At 42.2% G+C, this 21,540-nt stretch overlaps 1 protein-coding gene across 19 annotated transcripts in view; it reads left to right on the top strand.

The window, feature by feature from the left end:
- Nucleotides 1-21,540, top strand: part of LPP (LIM domain containing preferred translocation partner in lipoma) — a 321,563-nt gene that overhangs the window by 254,182 nt on the left and 45,841 nt on the right. For all 19 annotated transcript variants that reach the window (XM_031603428.2, XM_090147412.1, XM_031603427.2 and 16 more), the window contains one exon: nt 8,234-8,403. In XM_031603428.2, coding sequence (XP_031459288.2) covers nt 8,234-8,403 — 170 coding nt within the window. The remainder of the gene's footprint in view (nt 1-8,233; nt 8,404-21,540) is intronic.

The raw sequence follows: 21,540 nt of genomic DNA, 5'->3' as shown, positions 1-21,540 counted from the left end.
TAGTCTCTGTCATCTGGTAACTTTCATCAGCATTAAAAGAAACATTTATAAAGGAAATACACTACATTTTACTTGCTGCCTTGCATTTCCTTGATCGATCAGCAAAGGGAGGGATGTTTCCTGTCTTGCACTCATTTTTCCGCCCCTTTCTTTTGTCTCCAGATGTTACCAAAGCTCTATTTCAACCCCTCTGCACATGGTAAAGCATGTGCCAAAAAGTTGTCACAATGTAACAAATAACAATTTTTTATTTACTTTTTTTTTTTTTTTTTTTAAAGCAGAACATGCTTTAAAAAAAAAAACAAAAAACAGGTATCTGGGACCTTAAATATGATAGAGCATCACTGACCCCCACTGGGCTGGGACACTCACTGCAGATCACTGGAGTTGGGTCCCTGGTCCCTCACTAGTCAGCTGGACACACTGTCAGGTCCACGTTTACCTTCACTGAAGAGCATGGAAAAGGTCCCTCCTGGGGTTGGGGAGGATCTTTCATGCAGATCCATGCAGCAAAAGTTTCCTATAACACTGGCTGGACCAAACCAGGCCAACACATGTCCTGTACACCCATTGTGAGTAGAGTAAGAATGTGTTGGCTTATGTTACTGTGAGGGACATTTTGGTTCATTGGAAAGACAGACTTGCTAGTGATCAGGTTATGTGCTCACTGAATTTCTTTGCTTAATCTCCACTGCTGGAAGTTCTTAGGAATGCGTTAAACAAGTACTTGTCAAGAATGATGTAGAGAAGGTTGATCCTGCCTTTGAGGCAATAAGACAGTTTCCATGACCTCTCAAGATCCTGTTCAACTTGAGGCTTTGTTGATTTGTGGGAAAATCAGGAGTACTTCTGTCTGAACTTGTATTTTGTGGCAGTGATGCACTGTGGTTGTGACAATTTAGGAAGGAACTTCTACCATATTGACAAGCATTTGCTGTAATCTGTTGTATATCAGAAGCAGGTGAAATTGTCTCTCGTGTCTCAGGGAGATGAGGAGAGAGTGATAGATGGATAAGGGATAGGGACCATCAACGTGTGGGTGCTGAATGGAGGAAGTGGGAGAGACACGAGTTTCCTTGTGCTTGGTCTCTATTGCTCAGTCACTGTGCTGACAGTGATTGCACAGCCTGCCCATTGACCACATCCCAGGCAGGATTGTCCAGCAGGGCTGGTGCTGGGAGCTCCCTCTGAATTGCAGGAGTTCTGGTGCTGTAAGCCTGTCTCACTGCCAGGCCTTTCAGAGATCATCTTGTGGTTAAAGAAACTAGACTGGGATTGAGAAGATGTGGTTTCAGTTCCTGGCTCTGTCACAAACTCTTTTTGTGACCCTCAACAACTAACATAACTTCTGTGGGCCTCACTTTCCCATCTGCATATTGGGTGTCCTAAAAGTCCTCCACCTTTCTGGGATGTTGGAAGGGATTCATCATTAGGACTGGCTCTGATAACAGCCTTGTGGTGAGCAGCATGAAGAAGCATTCAGAATGGCACAGTGAAGTGTTAGTAGTGTGAGCTGACGCAGTTGCAGTGCTTTTGCTGTGTGGGGTGGAATGAGACCTCTGGGGCATAGAGAATGTGTCACCTTTGCAGCCAGGAGAAGTGAGAATATGATGTTGTATTGTCGTTGAAGGAAAGGGATGCAAACAACAGGAGAGTGCAGCTACTGCTGGACAAGCAGAGAGCAGATGACAAGGAGGTCACTGCAGGGACCTGTACATCTGGAATACAAGTGCAACACAGTTAAAGCAGAATAACCGGGACACGGTAATTAAATCACGGCCTTGGATTTAATTTATGAAGTGTTACAGGCAGACGCTGTAGCATAAAGCTCTGTTTACTGTGAAAGATTGTGTTTCTGACGTCTGCTGAAGAAGAGGGAATTAAGATTAATCTGTCTCATGTCCAAAGGCTGTGTAAGACAACTGATGCATACAGGCTGCTACTGTCAAATGGAGAAACTTCAAACTTGGATCCTGGCACAACAAACCATTGCCAAGCCAAGGGCTTCCTCATCAGTGAGAAGTCTGAGTTCAAAAGCAAAAAGAAGAAGAGGACAGGTGAGGAAGGCAAAGATAAGCTGTGAAGACTACCATCATTTCCTACAAAATGCACACAAAATATTGAAGCTTGCCTTCATCCTAATATTGCAAGGTCCTGGATGCCAAAATATCAGAGTACCTGTAGGACCGATACAACCAAGGCATCTTTGCCAAATACAATCACGATTGGACACATACTTCCCATGCTCCACAAGAATGGAATAAACACTCTCTCGTGGATCAGAGATTCCTATTTTGTTCCCTTTGGACAAATCAAGAAACACGTTGAGTGCTTATGAATTGCAGGATCTCTGCCATTGAAACTTAATCCAGTTAAGGTATACTGGCAGCTAAGATCTGCTGTTACACTGTTAGCCTGATGGATTAACCTCTGCTCCTCTATCCCTTTAAAATGGAATAATTGTGCTGTCTGGCCTAGGTGCCCTGAGGAATCCCATGTGCTTGGGAAATTCTTGAAAACCCTTGGATAAAAGTCACTAGGAAAGAGGAGGGAGAGAGGGGAAAATCATGTTACATTGTTGACTTATGGTCAACGTTGTCCTCGAAATGCTGTTTTGTCATCAATATTTCTTCATTAGGAGTAATGATTTTTCCACATTTACTGCCAGCTGATTCAAAGCTGTCCAAAAGCAGAATGTGTCATGAATCTCTGAAATGCATTCACTGGCAAACTCTAAACAGAGATGATTAGAAAAATAACACAGCGGAAATACTGGGTGTCTTGAGGCTGCCAGGGGAACTTTTAGTGAGATATTTTGTCCAATGTATTTACATATTTTAAAAATGTTCTTAGTATACTTTTGTAAAAGCAGTATGCAATATTTCTTCAGTTCTTTCTTGCATATTGTATCAGGACTAAAGTGAGAACCAGGGAATACACTTAGCTGATCAAGGGAAATTGTGTAATTGATAGGCAGTGAGGATATGACCTTGTGCTATATTCCCACAGTAAAGTTAGGTGGGAAGCAGTTTTTTCCATCATGCAGAAGTTTTTGAGTTATCAACATTTTCCCCCACATCTCAGTAAATGCAAAACCTTCCTACATCGATGCTTTTATCAGAAAATTATCTCCTATCTCCTCTCTATATTGAATGCATGCTTTGAATTCATGAATTTAAACCTTTGTAGAGAGAAGGCTTGCACATTTTTTCTCTGCTCTCTTCACTCTCTTGTTACTGCATGAATTATCTGTGTTAGGCAATGTAAATCACATAGCAAGGGATGGTTATGCCCCCAACAGCCTAGTGTCTATATGGGTATGACAGACATATAATGCTGTAGCCTAAAAAAGGTTAATGCAGTCTTTGTATGTACAAACAGAACCATTCCAAGCTGGCTGCATGGTGTTGCATTGCCTCTGTACTGGGCTCCAGTGTGATTGCTATCAGAATATTATGCCATAAGCATTAGTGTGGCATGTACCTACTCCATCATCCATCCTTAGTGTTGTTTGTTTGTCTGATTGGCTCACACTCTTAATCTGACATTTAGAAGTGACTCATGTCCAAGATAAGTTGGGACACCCTGTACCTAATTCTTCATCTTCAGATCACACCCAGACTCCGGCCAAATCTTAAAAATCTTGCTGAATAAGAGCTCAGATTAGGGCCTCTCCTATTCATCTTTGTAGATAAAACCTGTATCCAGGCTCTAGTGACCTTGAATCTCTGCAGTATCCTTTTCTAAAAATGCAATTTCTCCCTGTTCATGCTCAACTGGAATGCAGCTGCAGAGATCACTCTCTGGCTTGTCACTTAGGCCAGATTGTCCCTGCCTCTTTAATCATCCCTCTAGTTTCATTTCTGCATCAGATCAAACAGAAGCTTCTTGTCTTTACTTGCGTGGCCTATAGTGACCTATTCCCTCCGTTTTTCCTCTCTTATTCTCCAGTGACATATCAGCTCATCCTTTCCGTCTGCAGGTATCTATGTTCAATCTTCAAGCACTTATGTTTCCTTTTTGTGCTGCCTTTGTCCTTTCCTCAGAAGCATCCCATTAAACTTCTCTCAAACTCCCTCCGGATCCTCTTTCAAATTCTTCCTTAACCTTTTCCTTGGCTGGGCTGTCTGCAGATTACTTGTCAATAGTAAAACATTTAGAGTGCTGAGACCACAGTTTTCCTTGCTGACCAGGCTTTTCCACAATCAGAGCATCAGAGTGGCGGTATAAGCAAAAAATATGTAATAATAGAAATAAAATAACAAGAAGTTAGAACATGGCATCATGTAAGTTTCCCCTCTCAAATTGGATTTGCAGTATTGCTTATGCTAGAGAGGACAGTAAATGAGGTTTCTGAATGAAGTATAGGAGCTGATGTTCCCTTTCAGCTACTGAAGTTTTCCCGATGACCCACTGAGTAATGATGGCATTTCCAGTGGTTTCAACAGGGAAGCCTCTGTGGGCACCTCTAACTGTCCCCCCAAGGTAAAACTAACACGTGGCAGCAAGGCTGTGATGAAGGAAGGTCACAGCCAAGGTTATGAACCTCTTTCATGCAACATGGGAGGACTCCAGTCTCCCAGGCATGCTGCCAATGTATCACCTTCTAATTTTGCCTAAATTATCTTGGACCAGGACATAAAAAGGACTGGAGGGGCCAAAGAAGAATGCTGAAATGACATAGTCTCATCTTCATGCAGTTTAGTACTAATTTTGTCCTGTGTCTTTAAGGTGCCTTTTAAGTGCTATTTGTCTCTGTGGGAAGCAAATGGGTCACGTTGTTCTGTGTTTCTACTGTAATACGCTGCCTGCTATTTTTCTTTTAGATTATTTGTGTAATCTTTTTTTATGCAATCTGTTTGTTCTTGAGTCTTGCAAGCTTTGCCTTTGCTACTTCTTTCTCAATAAGCAGTGCAACTTGTTCTGTATCCACTCATGGGTATTCTGCACACAACGGGCTGAGTTATTTCACCCAGTGTGAAAATATTAAAATGGGAAACATGTGTGGGCACTTAATTGTGGTGAATCCAACCACAAATACCTTTGCCGTTGGTAACTGGCACACAGGAAAAGCAGACCTTTGTTTTGTTTTTATCAGACATAATGATAGATGCATTGTTTCTGGTGGGGTTTTTCTGGTTTTCTAAGGAAATGAGGCTTGTGCAATCACACTGCCTGTGTGCATGTGCCTATCTTGTTTGTCAGTTCCTCCCTCACCAACAGCTCTTGAAACTAATAGCCATTTTCAGCCAAACTTGAGTAAGACATGGGAGTCGGGAGAAGCAACCTGGCTTTACAGAAGACTTGTGAGTTCACAGGTTGCACCAAAGTCTGCAGAAGTTGCTGTCTTTAACAGCTGCATTGCTGCAAACCATCAGTTGTGTATTCACACGTGTGCCTTTGCATGGATCCAGAAGCCCAACTGTAAGCTCCCAGATTTGAATATTTTGGTTTACTTGCTCTTATCCTTCGGGCGACTGAGTCAGTTGGTGGTGTTGCTAGGCACAGAGCTTGTGTTTTGATTCTCACTGGAGTGGCCATGTCTCATGAAAAACATTGTTTGCTCCAGGCCACAGCACTACAATTTGCATATAAACTTATGAAAAAGGAAGCTTTCTTTAAGCTTTCCTGTGTGAGGGTTTACAGTAGCATTTCTGTCTGTGTACATAACAGCAGAAGCTGAGCTTCTCATAAATGTAGATGGGTTAAGTCTGTCGCTGCCTGAATGGGAATCTTCTGTGGAAAAACCCAGAAAGAGGAAGGAAAGCCTAAGGAAATACCAACTTCAAGGGGAGAAGTTGGCTAAGATCTGTGTTGTGCTGCTCTTTGGTTTGTACCTGGCCACCAGCAGTGAAGCTGGGGAATGCCTGAGAGGTGTGCAGGAATGTAGCCTCAGGGCACCTTTCGGAGGCAGAGAAGCTGTCTTTATGCCCTTCGCTCAAAGGGAGGACAGAGGTACAAAGGTGCTGATTGGTTTGCCAGGGATTACAGGAGTACATGCCTAAGCTAGGAAACAGACCATGATTTCCTGATGTGAGAAGTGCAGCCAGAAGTACGATCTACGTATAGACAGCTTCTGCAGCGAGTGCCTTGGTCAAGGGGGACATAAACACTGAAGTATGTGAGAGTGGCTAAATTATGAATGTGAGGAGGAGGGAAGAAAAGATTCCCACATGTTCTGCTCAGATGTTAAGAAAGAAAGCTGAGAAGTGTTTGCATAGACACTGCATTATTCTGTGTCCAAATGCCTCATAAAAATAATACCGGATGATCACAGAATGGCACACCAGGGAAAATAAATTCTTCAGCGGAATATTCCCGCTGGAAAAACACTGTGTAAAGTAATACACTAATAGCTTTCAATTTCATGTTTTATATATGGAGATATTAACTGCTCCCCAGACGTCTCTTCATATTACAGCCCCGCTACACCAGCAGTTTGGAGAAGGCCCTGGAGCAACTCGCTCTTGTCCGCACAGAGGACTGAGCAGTGCTCTCCTGTTGTACCTGCAACTCCTGTTTCTTCTGCCTCTTTCCCGTAGAAGTACTGCTCCAATGGTCCTCTCCAGTAGGATTTTTCTTTTCTTTTCTTTTTCTTAGTTCTCATGTTTTTTTCCATTCTTCCCCCGTGTTCTGTAGCCTCATCACCATGCTGGGAAGCCTGCATTCCTTCTCTGCTTGTAAAAGAGGAGCCCTCACAAGAAGCATTGCAGTGGAGTGATTAAAGCACAGCACTGTCAAAACACTAATAACAAATGCTAAATAAATTAAAGCTTAAAAACAACACCTATTAATTCCCATTTGGAGGTAGTTCCACACTTGTCTTCATTTGCCTGGTAACTCTCTCCACATTGCTCAGACAAGGTATCTATAGGATCTTGCCACGTAGGAAAGCAGCTCATATGTTGTTCCCTGGGAATAGCCTGCTCAAGGCTGGGGCAGGCAGGGAAGAAGGTGTGAGGACGTGTGTGCTGGAAGATGGCCCACTGCTCAGAAGCCCTGTGGTTGGAACGATAGGACTGGTGCAAGACCTTTTAGGAAGTTTTGCAGTATTTGTTTGGAAAAGTCAATAAGCACAGGCTGCAGTGTGAAATAACATTGTATCATTGCTGGATTACTTAATCATTACTAGGTACATATTGCTTGTGTGTGTTTTTATGAGTAATTCTGTCTGTCTGCTCTCTCATGAGCTCTGGTCTTCCTTCCATCCTTCTCACTTTTCATCATCCACTCTTATGCCACCCACTGAGGAGGGGTGCAGGGTCCCATGGCTGCAGGCTCTGCTACATAATGTTTAACTTGATGCTGAAAACAAGGCAGCAAGCCTCCTATGTGTGCTCCTGCAGGTTTTTTTCTGTTATGTTTTTGTTTGCATGTTGCACTAGGGACCTTTCTCAGAAACAACTAGCATTCTTAGGACTTGCCTTTACCCTTGTTAGTAGCTTCTGATATGCTTTTCTTGAATTATGATAAGAATCAAGTATTTGCACATCAGTTTCTTGAGAAATGGCTTTAGTCTTTGAATGGATAGCATCTTAGTCAATATTAAACACAAAAAAGTCACTTTTCCACATAGAAGATGGTATTGCAGACTTTGTAATCACTAAGACTGGCTACTACTTTTTGTTTAAAATACAAACTAGCTCAGCACCAGACATTAACAAGAGCATAAGGATTGATACTGCTATACTGGTAAAAGCATAAAAAGTGAAATCCCTTTGCCAGTATAATTGGCTCTACTGAGACAATTGGTTTAAGCTGGACAAGCAAAAAGGACTCTTTAAATGGTAAAAATTGTGCTGCCACCAGGCAGCTTGATGAGGCATCCTACCACAAAATCCTTTCATGTGGAGGCAAGGCTTTCAGCACAGGTTCATGCCATCTAGCTGAGTAGCTGAGAGTGACTATATAGCTGTGTTAAATGGTAAGTGAATGCTTTGCATCTGGGACTTAGGCTCCTTATGATGGTTGCTAGCTAGAAGTGCCAGCAGTAAGGATTTCAGTGCAGTTTTGAGGGCCAGTTTCAAGCTTCTCTAGATCATTCCATGAGGGGTAGCACTGGAGTGTGTTTCAGTGTGCTGGATTATTGCCAGCAGTGGCATCAGTTGCCCCTGTGCTGGCTGAGCTGTCGTGTTCCTGCTGCCTACTGTGCGATGGAAGCATACAGGAGTACTTTCTGCCCAACTAAAGATGGGAGCTTGCACTGACCCATGTTCCTTCCTTCTGGTAACAGGCCGCTGTGCTCGCTGTGGGGAGAATGTTGTTGGGGAAGGCACTGGCTGCACAGCCATGGACCAGGTCTTCCACGTGGAGTGCTTCACCTGCATGACGTGCAAAAGCAAGCTGAGGGGGAAGCCTTTCTACGCAGTAGAGAAGAAAGCCTACTGTGAACCCTGCTATATTGTAAGTACTTGTGGTTTTTTTTTGTCTGCTAGTTTTTAACGTGCAGATATCACAAATACTTGTTTTCTTCATTGTTGTACTATTGCCTTATAGCCAAAACCAGGCAATCTCATGGCAAGCTGATGGGCACTAGTTTTCCGTGGTCTTCAGAGGAATTCAGATCTCTTCAGTTTCCTTTGTTAACTTAATTTTCTGTTCTGTCCAAGCTGTGAAATGAAGTGGCCAGAGCAAGAGAAATAGGTGCTTTTGGTGATGATTTGAGCTCTGAAAGGAGCAGGCAATGCAGTGATTTTTAAGAGATGGTGTTATTCTAATAAGGTTTTTTGTGTTCAGAAATCTGTTATCAAAACCCTTAGAAATGTTGGTGCCCACTAAAACGTAGAAGATGAGATTCAAGGTAGCATTTAAACTTCTGAAATAGTGACTTTTGTGTTTTTTAATGAAGCTAATGGAAGTCTTTCCACTGAATTAACAGCAGTTGGATTGGGTATCTTTTGAAGCTTACCTTATCCTAAAATTTCACTTTATGCCTCCAACGAGCTCTTAAATCAAACAATTAACTGCACCTTTTAAGAGGCTCCCATAAGAGACAGTTAAAACCTGTTGTACAGTTGTAAATTAAAGAAACATCACATAACATGCCTGAGGCCTTACCTTGCTGTGACCTTAACATACAGTATGTTGGGAAAATGTCTATAATCTAGAATAAGAAAAGTTCCAGAACATTTTTAACACATTGATGGATCTTCCTTTAAACCTCAGAATTAGAGTCCCTTTTATAAACTATTGATTTTCTTGCCCACTGTTAAATGAAGCTTATTTTAAACTGAAATCTAGTTTAAAGTTGGTAACTACAGCATGCAAGTTCTTCCTCTATGTATTTTCCTGCAAGATTTTGTGAAAGCCAATGTGCCACCAGTATGCTGCATAACATCTTTTATTTACACAGATGGTGGAGTTTTGTTTGTTTGTTCTTGGGGGGATGAAATGGACTGAGGACCTTCCATAATTAGACCTAATTTTTGAAAGCAGAAATTTCTGGTATGCTGATAATTAAAGAAAGAATAGATACTTCTGAAAATGCTACTGCTATCTATTTTATTCTATTTCTGTGAAGGCTTTTCAGTGGGATTACTGCTGAAATACTGAATATAGAATGGGCAGAATTAGTCTTTTTGTAGCAGTGATAAGTGAGTCATGGTAATTGACTTTGAAAACCTAAATGATTTTTTTTATTGAAAAATATACCCCTTAAATATTGTTTTCTTTTTTTTCTTCTTCTTTTTCTTCTTTTTTTTTTTTTTTTTGTTAGCACTGGAATGATTGTATGATAAAAATTCTGGTATCTTAGGAAGTTGGTGCCCATGTGCAAAGCACTGCAGATTTCAGGAAGGTGTGTTCGTAATGCGAGGGGAGCATCTTCATACAACAAGTTAAACATCTCATTCACTTCAGGATGGAATTGACTTCATCTGCTTGCTGATTGATGCTTTTCCTCTTTTTTAAATCAAGCAGGCATTCTTCACTACTCATCTGCGTTAGTTTGGGAAAACATCTGCATTAGCCACTGTAGTAATGGCTTAAGATTATTTAATCCCATTACTTATACACTTCATTAGCCTGAGTGAATTGTTGGCAAGGATTCAGTAAACTTCCTACATTGGGAGATAAAAGGATAAAAAAAAAAAAAAAAAAAGGAAGAAAGATTCTGTTCCTCATTTTCTTTCAAATTTATCTTCTATCTATTTAGGGGATAAAGGAATGATAATTGCCTGGTTGCATCTGTGTTTGTATGTTCCACGATACGGCTTTGCAGTTCTGAGTACAGAGCAATGAGTAAACATTTAATAGCTTTCTCTTATATAATCGGAGGGGGCCTTTAAATGCTTAACAGCGCAATCCACAAAAAAAAAAAAAGGTTATGGACTTAACCCAAAACACTTCTGAATCCATCTGCTGCTGCACATGTAGGGGAAAGGGTGGCCCTACTGATAAGTTGCTACATATGTGTAGCTTGACAGCTAGTACTGTGAGTAGGGAAGGAAAGGAGGAATCTGGCAATCTGATGGAACAAGAGTAAATAACCCAAGCAAACAACAGACTATTACTCCTGGAAGAAGCAAGTGTTGGGTGACTGTGTTGTTACCCCTCAGACAGCTCAGTGCTTTGCTTTGCTGAAGGTCAGATCTGTGAAGGGTTTGGACCCTGCCTATTTAGGCTCAAAGAAATCTGTGTCGGAGTTCTGTCTGATTGATTTTTCAATGAAATGATGTCTGTGTTGGTTTCAGTGGGATGATGAGTGCCTGAGTACACTGAGGGCCCGGACTAAGTTTGCAGGTTGCTCTTGCAAATGGACTTGGGGCCCTTAAATTGCTGGGGCACGGTCTGAATGCTGTTGTTCTCAGATGTGTGATACTGTCATACTGGAGCCAATTAGAGTTAATCACCTGCCTAAAATGTAACTTGCGTTTAAGGATTTTGCTTCTAATTTGTTGGTTTTTTTTTTTGAGTTTTCTCAAGTCTCGCTCTCAGAAAATAACTTGGAAATGTAGAGCTCTGTATAAAATAATGGGGTTAAGATCCCAGACTCAAGTTCCTGTGGGCCTGAATCCCCATGGAACATAGGAAATGCATGACTGCCTTGAGACAGTGCAGTGAGCCAGTGGCTGTGGCCAGCTCTGGAAACAGGATTCTCAGTTGGTATACATCTGAGTTAATTGATGATGCTTATTTACTGGTCTGCCTAATTCATACCAATTTCTACCCCGCATCTCAACCTCCACATGTTCAAAACTCTTGACCTGTTGTGCAGACCACTAGGCCAAGCTGCTGCATTAATATTAAGGGAAGTCAGCTCCAATTAATTTGCCTGGTCTTCGTGTATAAATTCATGAATTCTTGTTTTTAATAATTCCCTTGTGTGACTCATGGCCATACGCACATTGAAAAACAATGCAAAAATAAAAATACAGTTTTTTGTCAACAATTAGAATTGGCTAATCTTCTTAGTTTTCTACATGACTCTCCTTAGATGTGGTGGAGTGAAGACATAATTAAGATTACTGTGAAGAGCTGTGTTTAATTACTATTTAGTCAATACCAGGCTTAAATAGCCTGCAGAAAGTGTTGTTTTTTGCTTTTGTTTCTGATGTCATTAGTGATCCATTAAAGAAGAAATTCTGCAAAAGTCTGTGAATTAATATCAAAGGAAGTCAGTCACCTGTCTGAAGATGTTTACTAACTGGAATTTGAATACCAGAGTTCATTTCTTTCACAAAAAAAAATTTCCCTACCCAAAGGCTGGTCACTATCATTTCCTTATGAATTCTGTGAGATCTGCTGCCAATGCATTTACTGGTTTTGCTCTACATCCAAGGATTCTTTCATTATTAATATTATTTCTAAAAGAGTACCAGTCTTCTCCATTAAAACACTTCTGCTCCTGCTCAACTAAAAGCAACTGTAAAAAAAATAAAGTGTCAATAGGAAGCAGATGTCTCCTAGTCATTACGACAGTCAAGCAACATCTGAAATATCACAATGGGGTTTCCATTGTAACCAGCTCGCTGCTTTACATGTGATGGATACAGTGTGTGTAATATGTTATCAGTATACTTTTCCCCTCCCTACAGGACAAATTACTGACAAAAAAACAAAAACATTTGGTTTGCTTCCTCTAAGAAGCTGAAGAGATTTTAGCCCTGGGTTCAGTGTAGAGAAAAGGTTAAGAGTAATATCAGTGGAACTGTTGTTATAAAAGATTGAAGAGCACAATGTTAGAGCAATGCCAGCTGTCCACTTTCCAAATACAGTATTATCATAAGGACTGAACACAAGGTTAACCAGACACACCAGTTTGGCAAGGGAGATGCTGCTGTTTTGTGAATGGGGTGTTCTCTGATGTCCTGCTGACTTTCTCCAGGACATGGAAATTTCCTTCTGCTCTTTATCCCCTTTCCTGGCAGTTCGGTGTTTGACAGTGGGAGATAAACTCTCTGTGAAGTTGAGGGCTGAGAGGTGCTGAGCACCTGCACTTAGCACAGAAAGCAGCAAGATCTGGCAGATGTTCCTGGTGACTTAATTTCTTCTGCCACATCTGAGTCAATGCAACCCACTGCTGGACCTGAGGGAAGTGTCACAGTGTGAAGGAGATGAGGAAGCAGAAATAGCCGTGGTCAGATGAAAAGGAGTTCAGAGAAGTTGTGGGCTGAAAATGAGGAGCGATTGAAGGAGGAAGAAACCGTGACTCATGCCTGTCTGCCTAAAGCAGGAGAACACAGAGGGTATGCTCTGCAATTTCATTTGGAAACCCAGGGAAGGAGATCCACTGTTTCTGTGGCACAGTGAGAGATACTGAGAGTATAACCTTTAACCCAGCCCCCAAAGATCACTTTATGAGGTTCATCTTTCCCTGGCAGTGAAATGGTGGGAGTGCTTGAAAGGGTCAGAATTTTGCATGACCTACCACCCTGACCACTGCTGTTCCCCAGCTTTAAACACAAGATTGTAGCACTCTACTTCTTTCACTAGTTGTGTATTTTTGCACACAGAAGAAGTAGCAAGAGGCAGAAACCTTGAAAATATTAACTTTAGCTTTCTGATCTATCAAAAGTGTAGTTCAGTAGAAGAGTGGATATTAGGGGGAACATCTCCAAAAGAGTGGTTGGGCACTGGCACAGGCTGCCCAGGGAGGTGGTGAAGTCACTGTTCAAGGTGTTCAAGAACCATGGAGATGTGGCACTGAGGGATGTGGTCAGTGGGGGTGGGTTGGGTTGGGCTTAGATGATCTTAGTGGTCTTTTCCAACTTTCATGATTCTATGAAATGCTGATATTTCAGGAAATAGGACAGCTACAGCCGGTGGAACCACGGAGTATGCTGGAAAAACTTAAATTTGCTGATCATTGGGCAGTTTCAGTGTTAAATCAATTTGTGCTCATGGAAATCTTTGGTAAATACTGCAACTGGCTTTAGTGGATCTGGTGCTGTGAACTTCACCCTGTGTGCACATGAGTGTGGCTGTGCCAGAGCAGGTAGGTAGCTTCTGTGCATATGATTTAAAGAGAGGTTGATCCCTGCAGTAAAATCATATCTATTTTTAAAAATAATTCTGCAATTTGTAAGCTGAGATTACAGCACTAATTTAGCAACCATGTAACAATTTAAATTGGACCAGAAAAGACAAACTATAATTTAAAGATTTTTTTCCATGATACAAGTTTTCTTCTTTTTAAAGTAAAAAGCCCTTTATTCTTGTTTTTGTCAAGCAACGTATTGAATTTGAGAGTAATTTATGGAAAGTGCTGCCAGCATGGTATTGCAAGTGCTCCACAATTTGAATTTAAACTGCTCAATGGGATCATTAAGACTATTATGCCTGCTTTCCAAAGAGTTTGAATTCAAAATGACAACTGGAACAAAAATATAAAATAAACTAAAAAGAAGTCATGCACTCTTTACGTGGTGGAATTTTTCTGCCCTCGAAATATTTCATTGAGATCAATGCTCTTCTTCAGTCTCCTCCTGGAAAAGAGCTGGTGTTGCTAGTTTTAGTGCTGCGTTCCTGCGTGAGTCATCAGCAGCAGGGAAGCTGAACCTGTGACCTGTAGATCTAAAAGCATTTCGTCTCGGCTGCTGGAACTGGGATGCAGCTCGGTGGCAGTGGGCTGCTGCCCTGGATTTTGTACCCTCAGTGGAGGAGGTCTGTGGGCATTGCAGGCACAAAGCTGGCCCGGAGTGTTGATTTGCTTACATGCACATTTTGATCCTATTGGTTATTAGACATGATGATTTTGTTAGTATAGACCCAACTGGTAATTTCTTAGAATCATAAAATCTGTTGAGTTGGAGAGGACCTTAAAGGCCATCTGATCCAGCAGTGAACACCCACGGTTGCATCAGGTGCTCAGAGCTCCATCCAGCCTGACCTTGGGTGTCTCCAGGAATGGGGCACCCACCACCTCTCTGAGCATACCTGTGCTATTGTTGCACCATCTTTATTGTGGGAAAAAAAGCTTCTTTACATCCAGTCTAAATGTCCCCTCTTTTAGTTTGGAACCATTTCTCCTTGTCCTGTCAGAGCAGGCCCTGCTATAATGTCTGTCCTTTTTTTTTGGAAAAGCTCCTGGGTAACTGATCAGTGTTATAAAACTGAAAACAAATCCAGAAGACTTTAATAGCTCTTACTATTAGAAAGTGGATATATTTAAAAAACAAAACAAAAAAACAAATGGAAGCTGGGAGAGGTTAGGTAGGCGTAAGCTTGGTGCTGCTACTTTGAGTGGTTAATGGTCTTTTACAATTAGAGCATAAAATAGAGGAGAACAGGGTGCTATTACAGAAACTGTCCTTGGAGCTTCTAAGAGTCCAAATCTGGGAGATAAAAAAATGTGTGTGAGAGAATGTCAGTGAAGCAACTTCTATCAGAACTGGGGTAGATGCTGAACTTAGCTGACCCATGAAGCATGCATCTTTTTTTTTCTTTTTTTTTTCAGTGGCCTGACAGCTTAGAAGGGTTGGATCACGCCTCTTGTTTTGCCATTAAACAGAAGGAAAAGGTTTCTTTCTGAGGGAGTAGACAGGCTTTTTCAGTAACCTCCTTTCTAAAACAAAATTATAAAGGGGAGGAAGCATACCATGAGATGATGAGGTATACTGTGTAGCAGCTCTCTGGAGACTCAGAGGGTCATATCAAAGTAGATAGGGCCAATTCATCTCACTGCCTAACAAGGACAGGGCAAGAAGTTTATGAACTGAGGGAAAACTCTAGGAGTCTTTAGAAGATACCGAAGCATCAGCCCTATCAAGAATTGCACTGGGCTCACCTTGGCAGAAGACTCTCTGAGCTGGATCAGACACCCGTCTGCAGAGGATGACATAAAGACAATAAAATTATTCTTAGAGTAGCAGGATCTGCTTGGCTAACCAGTCTGAATCACCTCATGGGTTTAAGGGTGCTGTGTACCCTATTTTCAGCCTATGGTTACTGTTTGCCATCATGTTGTTCACTGTTAATAAAGGCAACTGATTGAAACAGGTAATGGGAGGATGAGGCCCCACCTTGGTGTAATTGACTTTCCAGAGAATTGAGTGAAGTGTTGCTTAAGAGGAAGACTGGCTTTGGGTTGCAGGGTAAAACAACTTGATGATAACAACATTAGATGGGAGATATTTCTGAAAGTTACCACAGTGCTGGATGGCATCTAGAGGTGTGTTCTAAGATCGACCATGAAGGAGGGCTGATTCACTGGGTCAGAGATGTCTTGGCTGATCAAAATTGTGCTGGTGATGGATGGGCTATAGACTATGGAGAGGTGTGTGATGTCTGCAAGAATATGTCTATATCAGGTGAAGATTCCTCTTCTACACTTGGGTTTGCTTAAGTGTTCTGTGGTGGTTTGGTAGAATCCAAGTCTTTTCTCCTGTGTGTGCTGGCGGCTCCAGAAACTTCAGTTGTCTTCCTGTCTCTGCCTCAAGCTTCTGTAATTACAGACATTTTTCATATTCGATTATATAAAGTAAACATTTATTTGACATCTGCAATCTAGAAAAAGTATACTGTGGCAAACTTTGAGAAGTTCTTGGTATGACTGAAATGAGATGACATTGTGAAGGACCTGCTGCCACTCAGTAAATTTCTCACCTCACAGGGTGAATTCCACTACTCATGTATACTTAGGAAAAAAATAGACTCTTTCTGTAGGACCATAGGAGTTCTATGGCTCCTGGCTATACATCTGCTTATGGATTATACAGTAGTGGAGGGAACAGTGATTTAGCAATGGCTTCGAGTTGTGTTGAGATTTCCCTTTAGAAGTAGTCTAGTGCTTGTGTATGCCTTTTAGAGCTAGCAGAAGCAGCTTATAAGACAATAAAAAAAAGACTCATGCATGAGCATCCTTGTATGGGAAAATAGGGAAAACATTCCTCATTTGCAGTTAAGTATAGATGGATATTATAAAGCAAGCTATGTCTAGTGCTTGTAGCACTCATCTCTGCTTTCCTTTTGGTTGTAGTTTGTTGCCTTCTCAACGCTATTGTTGCTTTCAGCCTTTTTGCTACCTGAGTAGCATCTAGATATCCCACTCTAATAAACTATCCTTACAATGAGCCAGTGAACAACAGGCAGTAGTCTCCATTTCAAAAATACCTTCCTGGTAAACAGCAGCAGGTGGGTGGAGAGAGTGGCGGTGTTGCCCACTTACTGCAAGTAAAGAACTGTCTGCAGGAACATTAAATGCTGTTTAAGATAAGGCATGGATCTCTGTTGCTGGGACATCTTCAAGGACAGATGGTGCAGACATCTGTAAAGAATAGTTAAGAACTAATTGAGCTTTTTCTGGGTAAGGACAGATCCATTGGTCTTTTCCTGGCTCTGCTTCTGAGCTCAAGCAACTTGTCCAGGACCACAGACACAGCCTGCAGTGTGCAGCATGGGCCTCCCACATCCCAGTGTCCAGCCTAGTTGCAGTTCAGCCTGCAGAAATCTTCGAGAGAAGGTGTTACCTTTCTTTTCTTCCCCTTCTTAAACCACTGCAGTCAGGGGATGTGGCTGTTGCTGTTAAATGAATGGGTGCAAGCAGCTGAGCGGGGTCTCTTGGGAAACAAGGAGGGTGGGAGGTACCATGACGGTTTTCTTCCATGAGTCTTACAGCCCCACATAGTTATTGCTTTAAATTGCTGAAGGGAGTTGTTTTGGAAAGATGGTGATTTGTTTGGAAGAGGTCCTGCAATCTAAGTGTGCATTGCCATCAGATGCATGAATTCTTTAGTTTGCCCTGACCTGGTCAGTGTAGTAGTGTCAAAATGCTATAGTGTCCAGACGTAAGACAGAACTCATCTAAGAAAGTACAGAGTTAACACAGTAAGCAAAATCTTTTGGTTGTTTTGCACCACTGGTGTTATGCTTGCAGAGCTGCTGGTAAAACCCTGGCCTTGCAGCCAGGCTGTGAAAGCTGCCAGCAATAAAGCTGAATCTGTCCCTGGGTGTGTGTGGATTTAGCAGGTATGATTTACCCATAGAAGCCTTTCAGAGAACAGAAAGCCTTGTCCTGCCCTCTTACTTTGGTCCAGACAGCAATTTGCAAGCCCAGCTGCCAGGGAGGCGAGCGGGCGTTTGCAGCTCGCCACTTCAGCCCATCTCCTTGGTGAAGCCACACTGTGAGGAATTTGCTCTGGCAGAAGCTCAGTCTGTGAGGCGATCCTCCCTCTAGCGTCCTGCCTCCGTTTCTTCACTCCAGGACATCAGTTTGCCTGTGTGCAGTGTTTGTTTGCAGGAGAGGAAACTGTTTTACTTGCCATCGCACACACACAACCCCCAATGGGCTTGGTAGATTTCTGGTTAGAAAAACAAAACCGTGCCAATTTAGGGAAAGCACAACAAGCGTGAATGATGACAAGAGAAAAAGTTTATTGAATGTAAGAGTATCGTGAGCGTTTGGTGCTCGTGGAGGGTAAAAGCAAATTGCAAGTGTTTTCTCTCACAGCTGTGCTGATCATGAAACCGTGGGCCAAGAGCAATATTGACAGAAAAGGTAAATCATCCACTGGGGTATTTCGGGCAGAAGGAGGAGCAGATTATAGCTTGAATCTGGTACTGCTTAGCTGTTGCATTTGCTGGGGACAAGTGACAGTTTTGCACTGGCAGCTTTCACGGTGTTGGTTAACATGAGACCTGCGGTCCGTGTGCCTGCACCCATCACTCGGGGACCGTCTGCTGTGTGGAGGCAGCGATGGCATTGTGCTGCAGGGAGCAGGCAGGCGTCTGGCTGGTTTGCAGTGTGTGCAGAGATGTGCACAGCGTTGCCCCTGCTTTTTCCTGGCGAACACGTGACATAAGAGCATTGCATGGGTTTCTCACAGCAACCTGACTGTGACCCTCTGGGCAGGCTTACCAACAGCTCTGAGGCAGTGCAAGAAGTGCAGAGACGTGGAACCAGTAGCAAATGCCATGCAACGTGCCTGTCTCTCTCAAGGCTTTCACAGTCATCAAAAATTGAGTTTTGTGAAACGTTCTGTACAAAAACCTTTGTAACGTGTGTGATTTTAGAGCAATCAAGTATAAAACAGAGATTCGAGAGGCTTCTTCAGGCACCCTAGGAACAGGCGGCTGCAGACACTGGGGTCTGGAAAAGATCTTTGTGTTGCTTTGTTTTGCTTTTATTGTCTGGCTGAAGCTGGGCTGCTAACATTTGATAGTTCAGTGCTGTGGCTCATCGTCTCTACATCCATGCTGTTGGACTCCCTAAGGCTGCTGGCTGGGCCTTATGTTGTTCCACGATTCTAGTGTTACCTAATGCTCTTTATATAGGTATTTTCAAACTACTCTAAAAATCTAAACAAACAATGGTTGTGGTGCCCAAAGCCAACCAAACCTGGATACTTTCCCTCGCTTGTTAAGGGAAATATAGAGCAAATTTAAAAACAGTGTTGAAATGTAAATTAACTTTCAGATGTTATCAGGAATTGAGATTTTAAGGATGGATATTCCATTAGCTTTTGACAATGTAGCTTTTTGTTTAAGGACATGTTTGAACCAATACACCATCTTGGCGTTCCACCAACAGAGGTATCTGTGTAAATGCAATCTGTGTTAAAGCCAGACAACACTTTTAAAAACTTATTTAATATTTCCTACAGCAAGCCATCTGTGACTGGTCATATTTTAGGAAGCAAGTGAACATCACAGCAACGTTTCTCACTCTATTTGAGTAACTTTTAGACTTTTTAAATTAAATGTGCTGCCAAATATTTATGTTCTGTTGTGAAAAGAAAAATATTTGTTTGACATCCCAATCTTCCTGGCAGTTTGCAGTCAGTTGCTCCTCTTAGGAGCTACTTTTTTTGTTTCCTCATGGGTAGAGTAAGGTAAAAGAAGGGTGCACACCTTCAGGGGAGGTTCAACTTGGATATTAGGAAGAAAAATTCTTCTCAGAAAGAGTGGTGAGGTATTGGCACAGGCTGCCCAGGGAGGTGGAGGAGTCACCATCCCTGAAGGAGTTCAAGGAAAGGGTAGATGTAGTACTTGGGGACATGGGTTAGTGGGTGATGTTGGTGATAGATGGACAGTTGGACTAGATGATCTTGGAGGTCTTCTGTAATCTTAATGGTTCTGTGGGCAGCCCTGAAGATGCCCTCTGGCCTCACTCCTCAGCAGTCTGTAGTGCTGCAGCATGTGATGCAGCTTTGCAGGAAACAAAACAGAGGTTGAGCCTTCAGTCTTTACCAGCAGGCTGTGGTGTGAGCAGGTTGGGCGCCGTGTTGTGCACACTGATAAGTGCAGGAGGTGGCAGAAGAGCCACTGCAGCCCAGGTGGCCATCCCACATTCCTGCCAATGTGCAAAAAGCTCAGGGTTTCCCAGAGAAGTGAAATGTTGTGCGGCGTTTTGCAGCACGCCTACCACAGACACTGCAGCCATCACCAAGGCAACCCAGTTGCCAGAATTTAACGGCAGGAAGGCAGGGGAAAAATTAGTGATGGCCTGAATTATGGCTGGCAGATACTGCTGAGCCTAAAGCACATTGATGGGGCTGAGGTCTGCTCTAAGTAATACATGACTTGCTTTCAGTAATGATTTTCACAGAAAGCTTGTGTTTTATCCTGCTCCACAGATTTATGGCTGGCTTAAACTTAATCACTCTGATGTAGTGAAATGCATTTGTTCAAGGGCTCAGAAATCGGTGTGATCCTTTTATTACACAGATGTGCTAATAATGCTGGTCCTTGAGGTAGTCCTGAAAGAGTTAATTCCACTTTGGAAAGGCTGAAGCATGCTGAAGGAGTCCCTGATGGCCTAGCACCAGTTTCTGCTCAGTGCTCTTTTGGAACGGTCCATATAACTTACCTGTACTTACCACCCTGGGACTATTGCAGCCTGAGAAGTCCAGATGAATCGCTGCGCATCACCTGTCTACATGCCTATTGCCTGTAGTAGCAAAGCCACGCGTAGAATGGATGTACTCTTACTTACATGCTGGGAAGAGGCCCTTACAGCATAGAGAAGGAAGAGAAAGCAGTCCAGATTCGCTCTATTACCTCTGACAGGTTTACTTTCACTGTGGCATGGCAATAAGATTAAAGTTTTATAGTAATATTACCTCCATCCAGACCCAAAAAAAAAAAAAAAAAAAAAAGGCATAAAACCTCTCTTTGCCGCCGCTTGGATTTCAAACTCTTTTATAGAGCTACTGCATCTGTTAATAAAATCCTTAATTCATTCTGAACATTTTATTGTCACTTCAGATAAAAGTTTAATCAGATAGAATTATTGCCCTTCTAATATTCCCTTAACCTTTGCATTTTAGACTTGAACCATATCGGTTAAATTTTAAAATCTCTTTTTTTATGGACTTGAATGCCCCATCTCTGTTTTAGAGGGTACTTTTGCACAGAAATGCCATAGTCTGTTTTGAGGTCGTGTGAAAACTTTAAAGGCTCTAATCTGAGCGCTGCTCACTTTCTGTTGAAGTGTCTTGCATGCCCTATTAATTACTTTAATGGTGACATGCTGGTTTAAGGGAGTTCTTTATTAATACCACTAAATCTTCTTTTATTGTTGTTTAAACACTTTTTCTTTCCTTTATGTAGATGTATTTAATCCTTTCTGTCTTTAAAATAAATGAGTGCATAACTCCACATGAAGCGCCTGACGCTTCCATTTGGCGTTCTCAGGAGGGGGCAGAGAAGCATTCACTCCTTGCCTGCAGCATCTGCATCCTGACAGAGACCGAGAAATGCGCATCTCGACTTGTGTCCATATCCAGTCTTAGATTGTTGTGATGGAAGTAATGTTTAAAATTGTGTTTCTGTCTTTCCAGAAATAATGGAAGCCACGAATTTGCTTCTACTATTCCAGAATGTTGAAGTTATAGAGGTCAGTGTGGCTTTCTTGTTGGAAAATGTAGCGGCCCAAGTTTAAGAGAGGATGTGTTCGTGTCTGAGCCTTTTCCTAGCAAGGAAAGAACATCAGTTTGCTCTTCTCAACCACAGCTCTTTGACTGATGTCCTGGTTGTTCATTTTAACATAGAAATGAATAGCATTAACTATACCAGCTTACTCAAAGGAGAACAGCCGTTCTTGTAACTAGTCAGCTGGCAAAGCACTGACATCCCTGTCTTCCATTGGGTTTCAGTCTGTCA

The sequence above is a fragment of the Phasianus colchicus genome, chromosome 10, assembly GCF_987193195.1.
Source record: "Phasianus colchicus chromosome 10, bPhaCol1.hap1.1, whole genome shotgun sequence".
Lineage (NCBI taxonomy): Eukaryota > Metazoa > Chordata > Aves > Galliformes > Phasianidae > Phasianus > Phasianus colchicus.
The sequence above is the reverse complement of the archived record's forward strand: the minus strand, read 5'-3'. Positions and strand labels throughout refer to the sequence as shown.